This window comes from Heterocephalus glaber, unplaced genomic scaffold (assembly GCF_053883595.1).
Source record: "Heterocephalus glaber isolate CG9 unplaced genomic scaffold, H.glaber_assembly_v1.0 deba00001777, whole genome shotgun sequence".
Classification (NCBI taxonomy): Eukaryota; Metazoa; Chordata; class Mammalia; order Rodentia; family Bathyergidae; genus Heterocephalus; species Heterocephalus glaber.
Genome location: NW_028258464.1, coordinates 32,276 through 42,851, shown reverse-complemented (window position 1 = coordinate 42,851; position 10,576 = coordinate 32,276). Strand labels below are relative to the sequence as shown.

The 10,576-nt window shown below is 35.3% G+C and overlaps 1 protein-coding gene across 1 annotated transcript in view; it reads right to left on the bottom strand.

The window, feature by feature from the left end:
• LOC147821004 (glutaminase kidney isoform, mitochondrial-like) overlaps nt 1-10,576 on the bottom strand; it is a 46,819-nt gene that overhangs the window by 3,988 nt on the left and 32,255 nt on the right. Inside the window, exons 7-13 of the mRNA XM_087202640.1 lie at nt 8,347-8,379; nt 8,200-8,258; nt 5,942-6,008; nt 4,977-5,027; nt 2,091-2,267; nt 144-284; nt 7-65 (exon numbers count right to left, since the gene is read on the bottom strand). Coding sequence (XP_087058766.1) covers nt 7-65; nt 144-284; nt 2,091-2,267; nt 4,977-5,027; nt 5,942-6,008; nt 8,200-8,258; nt 8,347-8,379 — 587 coding nt within the window. The remainder of the gene's footprint in view (nt 1-6; nt 66-143; nt 285-2,090; nt 2,268-4,976; nt 5,028-5,941; nt 6,009-8,199; nt 8,259-8,346; nt 8,380-10,576) is intronic.

The window sequence follows — 10,576 nt, the reverse complement described above, 5'->3', positions numbered from 1 at the left end:
AGCAGCCTCCAAACTTGGCTACTCAGTACCTGGCACACAGGCAGGCTGAGTACTAGGCCAATGAACTAGGGAAAACAGGTAACAAATCCATCAGTGGCTGGCTCAGCCCATGGTCTTCAGTGTCATTAAGAAAAGCCGCTTACATGACAGAAGTGAATCCCTTTAACACTGTTGCCCATCTTGTCCATCTTGTCCAGAGGAGGAGACCAGCACATCATGCCCATGACATTCGGGACAACTAAAAGAATGCCTCCGGCAACTCCAGATTTCGCAGGAAGACCAACCTAGAAATAACCCAGTAAAATGGAGATTCATGTGAACATGCTGAAGTACAGGCTGCCATGCTCAATCATCAGGGAACTGGCTAAAAACCCATGACGTAAACACATACAAGACAGTATCAGGAAAAAAATGTAGGTAAATATTTATGGACATGTTTTTAATATGGTGAATAAAAAGGACAGGTTATAAAACAGTTTGGGATATATTAGAATGCAGAAAAATTTTTGAAAGACAGTCTAAGAAGTAGTTACATGTATTGCTTTTATATAGTTATCTTCAAAAAACATTTATAACTAGGAAACAATGAGAAATTGTATCTTCTTAAAAGATTTTCTAGGCCAGGGATTTAGCTCAGTGGTTTTGCCGCCTGCTGTGCAACCGCAAGGACCTGAGTTCGATCCCCGGTACAAAAAAAAAAAAAAAGATTTTTTAAGTATATGGTACTATCCCAGAAAGCTCTGAGGAGTAAGACAAATGGCCATTCAAATCAATGCGTTTCAAGAACGTCTACATTATGCAAACTTGGCATAATGTAAATTACAATGAAAGGCACCATCAGGGTAGTTGGTGTTCATTGCCAACATGCAGGCATAAAGTGCTTCTCTCTCTTCACTGGGGGAGGGGGTAGTGGGGATTGAACCCAGGTCCTTCATACTGAGCTGCATCTGAGCCCTTGTATTTTTTATTTTGAGATAGGGTTTTGCTAAACTGCCCAGACTGGGCTTAAATGTGCAATCCTCCTGCCTCAGCTTTCCAAAGTGCTGAGATGACAGGCCTGTGCCAACTCAGCCTGGCTATAAAGTACTTCCTGACAAAAAAGTAAACCAATGAGGTGATCTTGCACAAAACTAAATAAAATAAGCCAACAAAAAAACCCCATCTGATTTGGATCTAACAATTTACAGGAAAAATACAAAGGACAACAGAAATGGATGTAATCAGTAAACTCTAAACTGTGAGAAATTATTCAGTATAAAAGATACAGTGTTTTCAATAAAAAAGAAGAAAACTAGATTAAGGGGAGAGCTGTAGATTAAAGAGATGCCAATCACAATGTATGGTCTTATGTGGCCCAAGTCATACAAACTGTAAAATAAAACAATCATAATTTATAAATGATCCAGGTAATGTGAATGCTAAATGTTAATATTAAATGCAGCAGTGATACTAAATTAATGATATTAGCGTTTTTAAATAAAACAGAAAAACATTAGCTTTTTATATATAACAATGGTGCTGTTAAGTGGGAGAAGTGTGCACACAGACGAAACAAGACTTGCCATGAATACATAATTATTTTTCAAGTTCAGTATGCACGAAAATTTCTAAAAGGCACCATGACATGCCGAGACAGGATGAAACGAGAGAGGCCTGTATCGTACATTCGACAAGCCGCAAATAAATGTGACAGAATTTGAAGAAGTAGATTTTTAAGTTTTAACTAAACTTTACAGTCCTTTAAAACATCTATAGCTGTAACCAAACATGGCAAACACTGTATTTATGCCCTCTCTTTGAACTGTAGGAATCTCTCAAGTGTATGATCCCCGTGATGCTGAACACTAACGAGTAAAAGCACAGTCTATACTAACCTTGTACCTTGGAGTGCCTCAAGAACATCTTCTACATAAATTAAACTTTCAAGTTCTTAAGAACATTTGGGACAGTTTTGTAACAAATTAACCTTAAAACAAGCCTCTCTTTCAAAAATTAATACAGTTTTCGAAGCAAAGTTCATACTGTATTTTTAAAAGAACCAGCCCAGACTAGTTTTTTGTTAGAGAAAATTAAGACTAGTGAACACTTACATGAAAAGCAAACTGCCCTGAGAAATCATACATGCCACAGGAATGCATCAAACTCAGTGTGTTCCGAACGGCTTCGGGACTCAGGACTCTTTCACCAGTGATTGGGCAAAAGCCACCATTGGCCAGGGTTGCAGCCATCACACTGGCTGATTCACAAGTCACTTCGATGGAGCACAGCTAAAGCAAAGGAAACAGCCAACTCTGAAATGCTGGGCTCATATGATTTTCATGTTACCGATAACTTCTAAGGTAATCTATTCTATCTGACATTCCACCCAGATCGGAGGTATTTCTTTCAAAGGGATGATTTTAATGTAACTTGATGACATTCCAAAGATTTTAGGAGACCAAACTTCTTTGCCCCTTTAGGAATTATCCTAATTTTTAAGTTATTTAGTGTTTCAATGAGAACTAGGCTAGCATGAGCCAGCCCCTAAGTACTAAGATTTGTTACTGCCTTATGTGATATTCAAATTTGCTTACATATTAATGTTTTCTTGGAATACATAAGCATAATTATTTTTAACACAGCAGAAAAAAGCCATGACATATTTATTTTTCAAATAAAGTAACATGCACCAGCATCATTATTATCACCTACACGAGAAATTACCACCTTAGGGGGAAAAAATGCTAAAATGGCAGACATTTCATTTCACTCACAACAAACTAGGCATCCACATTTATATAACACGCAAGGGGAAGAAAAAGATCTAAGCTCTACCTCAGATGCTTGATCAGGCCAAAATATGTTCTTTCAGACCTTTATTAATATTTATTCAATATTTACTATGACTGGATAGATCATTTTGAATGAAAACAAAGAAAGCCCAGGTATACCAGGATAAAATTTTTGCATTTAATCAAACTAATGGAAATAGTTTATCATACCAAACTGAAACTTACCCATAAAACTAAAATAATAAATTGTTTCATGTTTCATTTTTAATTAAGAGTAGGCAAAATTGGGGAGTGGGAGGAAAAAAGAAGGAAGGGGAGAAAACTAGGCCCTCAAACTGTGAACTTCCCTCAGTCACACTACAAGATCTACAAAGGAGCTTGAAAACAGCAGAAAAAAACTTACTGTGAATTACAACACAGTTTGTGTAATTTTGATTACCTTTCACTTTTGCTAGATACTAAAAGAAAAAAAATTCTCTTCTCTATTTCCCCAAAACCACATAATCTACTTGTTATACTATCCCAGGGTGATAGCAAGGAAAAGCTTTTAAGGCTGATTTAATCATGAAAAGCTTTCAAAAAGAAATAAGATTTAAATTTCAGTGGCTGTTTCAAATTCACATTTAGGAGTAATTGGAATTTTATCACAGAGTGACACTGTCCAAATGTGACAAATGCCAACTTAGCAATGCTCTCCTCACAACATGGTGGATGGTCACTTGATTAGATGTAGCCCTTCTCCAAAATGTCTCTTGATTTTTGTCCTAAAGTACAGAAATTTCACAGAAGGGGCCGGGGATTTAGCTCAGTGGTTCCAGCGCCTGCCTCGAAACCGCAAGGTCCCGAGTTTGATCCCTGGTACCAAAAAAAAAAGACATTTCACAGAAGATGAGCAGCATCTAGGCTACAATAGCCAATTTGGGGAAAAAACTTATATGGACTAGGGAAAAATGTTATTGGATAAAAGAATAAAAACTACACATTTCATATAAGACTATACATTTCAAAGGAATTTCACACATACCATCTTCAGTTATTTTCAATACAATAAACCAATTTAAGTGAGGCCAATGCTAATGAAACTGGACTCAAAAACTAAAATTAGATCACATGGCTAATAAATAATAAATGGCAGGCTAGATCTTAACTTTTATATTCATAGTCTAGCCTGGATTCTCAATCCATGGCTTTTCACATTGGGCAGATGACAAACTGTGGCCTATGTAGTACTTGCATCATGATCTACTTCATTATTACCTTCTCCTGTACATTCTATAAGATTACTAAGGGGTTAAAATTAAAGCTCTTCAAAAGTAAGGAGAGGCAAAAGTGAGGTGAACTAAATATTAAAAATAATGTAGCCCACTGTATAGCTTCGTATTATAGCCCAAGCAGAGGCACCAAGGGTATTAAGTTTGTACCCATAAACCCAACCGAAAATATGGGGATAACCCTTGGTGGTGCCCAGGAAGGTACACTGAATGGAGGTGTGTACCATGCAGGTCATGTGCATGGTGCCCTACCGCTCACGGTTAATACTAAGAACTACTCTGACTCTGAAGAAAACACACCGTGTGATCTAGGCAATTATTTCCTAGCACCATTAAGCCAGGATAGCACCAAGGGTATTAAGTTTGTACCCATAAACCCAACCGAAAATATGGGGATAACCCTTGGTGGTGCCCAGGAAGGTACACTGAATGGAGGTGTGTACCATGCAGGTCATGTGCATGGTGCCCTACCGCTCACGGTTAATACTAAGAACTACTCTGACTCTGAAGAAAACACACCGTGTGATCTAGGCAATTATTTCCTAGCACCATTAAGCCAGGATAGAGCAGTAACAAACATTACACAAGATAGCAAGTGAGCTGAGAAACCGACACTTCAAAGGCTGAATATAAACACTGATAAAGAGCTTCCTCCACACAAAATATAAAACAGTTCAGTTTATGATTGGGAGAAGAGTGTTTCTGGTACTGTACATCACTTCCTATATTGTCAGAAATTTTTTTCCTACTCTATTCTGAGGCATCAATTTTTAGGAGACAGAGACGTAAAACTGCATTTCAAAGGATATTTTTTTAAGTCAATGGAAAATGTGTTTTTCTCGTGACCTAGAGTCAAAATTTCAGAGACATCTACATTCTGCAAAATGTGACACACCTAGTTATATACACAGTTCATACAATTAAAGTAAATTACCTGGAAATAGAAGTCTAGTATTCCCACCATGTCTGTGCCTTCTGGAAAACACTGAAAAAATACAAAAGCAATTTAAAAAAATATAGGCACACAGGAAAAAAGTACACAAATAAATGAATATGTTAAGATTAAAACATACACAGTGCTTCATTTTAATTTACAACAGTGTGATATATGAAAAAGTACAAATACGAAATAAAGTAAAATTACATCACATTATATGAATTTCCACATACTAATTTAAGTGAAAATGATACACTGATTCATAATTCATAAATCAAATTATTGGATCAGTCACTTTAAATTTTAAAAATTAAGGGCAATCGATAACAATCAGGCATTATATTTCTTTTAAAAAGCACTAAACCTGAAGCATATTTGCATTAATGTAACTAGTCAAATATTTGGATACTAAATGCAAAGCAATTTAACTGTAACATTAACAATCTGGTAACACTGACTCAAGAGAGCTTTGCAAAAACTTCAGCATTTTAAATAGTATCAACTAGTTACTTAAAGGCCACTGTTGAGTTCTTAGCGATACCTCAGTTGTCAAACTCAATCTGCTCCAAATTCATGTTCAAACACTGAAAAGTTTGAGAACTGAACATGTTTTTTCTGTAAGAAACAACAGAAAGTCAAATCATTGGTTGTGAAGCCCAAATCACACAACACTGTATGTTGCCTGGGCGAGAGAGGTGCTCACTCAAAGGTCGGCCGGCCCTCTGCGCTGCTGGCAGGACGCCGCACCTGACTCACTGTCCACCCAAGCAGGTTTTCCCAAGTCGGATTTTCAGTCGACCATCGAGCAAAGTTATGATGCAGAGATTTTTTTTTCGAACTTCACTGTTTGAGAGGTGGAACGTTTAAGCTTGGAGCCGTTTGACATCCGACGTATCACGGTATATGCCATCATATTTTATTAAACACGGGATAGTCCGACATAGAAACAAAAATTTAAAGACCTTCTTTTCTTTCAAGTAGTATCCTATTGCAAAATTTCGATCTCCACTTTCTCTTTCAGACTGAAACCTAGAAGAAAAAAATTTGCTATTTACTCTCTGTAGAAGGATGATGTTGTTTAACTTGCATAGCAAAGTGCAATATAAAGAACACTGATGCTGAGTGATAAGCGCTAGTCTCCATTCTGTCACCAGACTATTTATGTGCCCCTGGGTAAGTCATTTAAGTGGTAATTTTCCCAATATTAATTTTCTCAGCTGTAAAAGGAGTAAAAGGAATTCAGGTCCTTTTTAACCTCACATTTTATGAACAAAGTAGCTAATTTTAAAATTCTCAAATATTTCACCATTCAAATACATTGAAAATTTACAGAATCCTGTGGCTTCCCCAGAAGTACACTAAACAGCTAATTCCAACTCAGGAACTCCATGGAAACTTCAGTGAGAGAGGGACCCACAACATGGATCATGAGGACTCACTGGATGAAGGGATTTCAGGGGAACCTAGGCAGGTTCCATGCAGCAAGAACAAAGTTATGAAAGTAAAGAAGACAGAACTTCAAGTGTGGCTTGCTGAGAGGATGACAGAACTGACACGGGGATCCTTGGAGTACAGAGCAGTTCAGGAGAAGGAGGACTCTGATGTGGACAGAATTCAGGAGACAGGAGTCTGCGCACACGAGGACTGGGAGGTGTCGCTCTGCATTGATGAGGTGCACAGCCCATTCTAACTGTATTTTAACACTTTTATGGTCAGAGCAATATGGGATGTGGAGTCAGGTCAACTTGTCATGCTTTTTAAAAAATATTAACACAGTACAGATAAAAGGATTAACGCCTCACAATTATCAGTGCCATGGTCACATAGTTCAGTTCATCCAATACAGTCTGGTGGGCCATCTATTATGTGCCAGATAATAGGAAGGGAGTGGGACACTCAACACCACCCAGTTCTTAAGCAACTGATGGTGATGGGACAAGGAGACAGAATAAGCTCAATAAAATACAAAACTTATTTTATGGAAAGCACAGAAAAGGTGAGATAAGATTCCTGAAAACTTTCTGGAAAGGACACTCAGGATGATGAGCAGAGCTAATCAGTTCCAACAGAGACCAGGCGGCCCACAAGCCTGAAATATTCACCATCTGGCCCTTCAAAGAAAAGCTAAGTCAATCCTTGCTCTATAAAACAAAGGGCTTGCACTCTTAAAAACAAAAACCCTTTAAATAAAATTTTTTTAAAGTATCTAAGGAGGACTATTTTATTACAAAATAACAAATATAAAGCATAAATCTTCATTACTTCATGAATTAAAAACAAACAAAACCTGTAAAAGCCACTAAGGGGATAAAAGGGAACATTTACATATTGATTACTACCATATTTTAAAATCAACATTCTTAGGTGTGACATTCTTAGGTGATTCTTATTGTGCTTATGTAGGATGATGTCCTCATTCTTAGGATATGCGTGCTGGGTGATTCAAGGGAAGTGTCGCACTATCCACAAATGATTTCAAATGACTCAGCAAACAAAAAATATCTACAGGCACATAGGTTTACATACATGTGTATGGAAAAATACACATTTTTAATATCTAAAAAGACTGAGAAAAAACAAATGAGACAAAATATTAATCAGAAAATATTTAAGTGGAAGAGATCAGATATTGTTTATTCTTTCAATTTTCTGTAGATGGCAAATTTAAAGATAAAGAATGGGCAAAAATCAAATGAGCCAGGGACAGAACTAAGAGAAGTATCCTACAGGCAAGAAAACTGAATGAGCGCCAGTAATCTGAGGTGAACTTTGAGTTCCTTCTGATTATGAGTAGATATAAGAAATTTATTAAAACTACCTAACATATTTTTAAATGTTCCTGTTGGGTAACTTAGAAATCATTTCTCAGAAATCGTTTTTCTATAATGACCAAATTTTAAGTAATTGTTTTTTTCAGTGAAGTAAGTCTCAGACAACAAGGGAGAGCATATTAATTCTAAAAACAGTACATACATGTGTACACATGAGAAGTAACAAATCAATAGTGAAAATAAAATTGTATGATCTAGAGCTTTTGTTAAGAGTTTTGACCAACTGAAAAAGCCTAAGTTACAAATTAGACTCACGGGGCTGGGGATTTAGCTCAGTGGTTTCGCTGCCTGCTGCGCAAGCGCAAGGACTGGAGTTCGATCCCCAGTACCAAAAAAAAAAAGTGCCCAGGGCCTAGTACAGTGCCTGGCACATAACAAATTAGACTCACGTGGCATTACTGAATCCAACATATTCATTACCAGCCATCTTATTCAAAAACTGCATCACCTATGAACCCAAATTAGGAAGTATTAGTAAATAAAAAACAAATATATAAATAATATAGTATAAAAACAGAATTCTATGTTGCACTTACATAGTCAAATTTTTCAGCATTATTTACTCCCTGCTGCAAAGAAATTAGAGACATAAATATGTTAATATAGACATCACTATGGTTAAGTTTTAAGCTTATATAACAAAATCTCAAACTGCTACTATTATAATATACTGCATTAGTACTTTTAAATCTACGAAATACTTCTAGAGTAATTTAATATTTAAACTTTTTTACATGTTCTTTAACATCCATATATTGAGGAAGAAAATCAAAATTACAAAGGGAATGCTTTATTTTAAGTATAATTTTACTCAACCCAAAGTTACATAATTTTAAATACAAGTAACTCAGAAATCCTCTAGTCATTCATGTCAGCACATAATCTGCTAATACAGATGGTATTTAGTTTCATATTTTCAAAAACTTAAAATAAAGTTTCACCTTTAAAAAATTATGTGTATATGTCATGATCCTCAAAAAGTCTATATTTTTTAAGAAAACCCATAAACCGATATTAATCGAGTTAGAAAAATCAGTTACAATGCAAAACTGATTAATCTTTTGTAATTCTAGAATAGGCAAACATTCTGGATATATTTTAGTGTGGAGAAAGCTCTACCCTTAAAATCTTTTCTTGTACAAAGCTTCAACTAAAAAATGTTATATTTCATAGTTTCTAAGAAATTAGCTAAATTAGGTACAGTTTTATTTAGCATTATGCCAATTCACAGAGTGTGGACGATGTATTGTTTCATCACTTCTATTTCTGACATGTTATCTATTTCAAATGTCAATAGGAAAAAAACCTATGTAATGTAGATCAGTTCAAGTAGCCAAACGGTTTCATTTTACCTCGGCGAAGTTTACAAAGCAGTAAGGTGTAGATCTGAAATCAAACGTATTAATTGGTGATATGCACCCAATAGAAACAATACATCTCTAATTTCTAAAACAGGCTTAAAATAATTCGACAACTAGTCTTTAAAAACAGTAATTCACCCTAAAAAAAAATCCAAAACATTACACTTTGAAATGTTACTATGGATGCAGGGATGGGTAGGATGAGGGTGACTTGTTCCAGATTATAATAAAGCCAGGTTTGTTCTCCACTTATGAGAATATCGAGGTACTGGTAATAACAGGTGAAACTTTACAAATCAACTTATTTAAGAAATGTAGTCACAGACAACATAGTAACTGGATGGAACGCCACACTATTTCATCAAAATGAGGTATTAACAAAAATAAGGATAATTTAGCACCAGCCAGATGGCAATCTCTATTTTCTCTAAAGCATCCTTTGACATATTTTAAGTTTTCTTTTCTTATACTAGAAATCAAAATGTAGAAATGTAACTCCAAAGCTGTTCAATGAAAAATAATTAAAAGAAGAAATTACCAACTTCATTGAACTGTTGCAGTTGTCAAAATATTCCATAGATCCTAATGCTGTAAAATATGTAACAACATTTAAGCCATAAAAACCTTTTCAACCTTAGAAAAAAAGCACAAAAAACCCCACAAAAAAAAAAAAAAAAAAACTCTTTCGGAAAAGGATGTCAGTATTTGCACTGAATGTCACATAGATAAGCACTGGTTATATAATTAATCAACGTAAAATACACAAGTTATATTGAACTTTTTTATTCTCTGACCTAAACTATGCACTGTAAAACTAATACATGCTTTTCTTATTGAGATATCATGCTTAAAAAGCCATTTCAATTTTAGACTGCAGTCACATATTTGGTCTATTTTGTGGCTTTACTAAATTACAACACCATTAAATTTTGCTCTTATGATATTTGTAAGAAACAACTGATATCTACCAATATTTATCATTATATACTACTTTGGGTAAACTGCTCAAAATGCCCTAGGCGGATTATGTAAATAGGGCAAAATAAAATATTGAATAATTATGTAGATTAAAGAATGTTTCATCCCCAAAACTTCCCATTTAAATGTAAAGGCATTAGATCATTGCCTGTTCTAATCTACCCTAGAAATGTCACTTAAGTCAATAAAATATATTAACCTCTGTCTCTTACAAAGATTTCCTGTACCCTGGGAATATATGGAATCTAACAATTAAGATATTATTTTAATTTTGAAAAAGTTTACACTAAATAGCTTCTCTGCACAACTCTTAGGAAAAAACCCACAAGTATACATACAAAGTAAGTTACAGAGTAAATCCTCTCTAGCCAAGAAAGCAGAACTGAAAACAAAAACTTATGATCATTACCTCATTATTAGTGGTGTA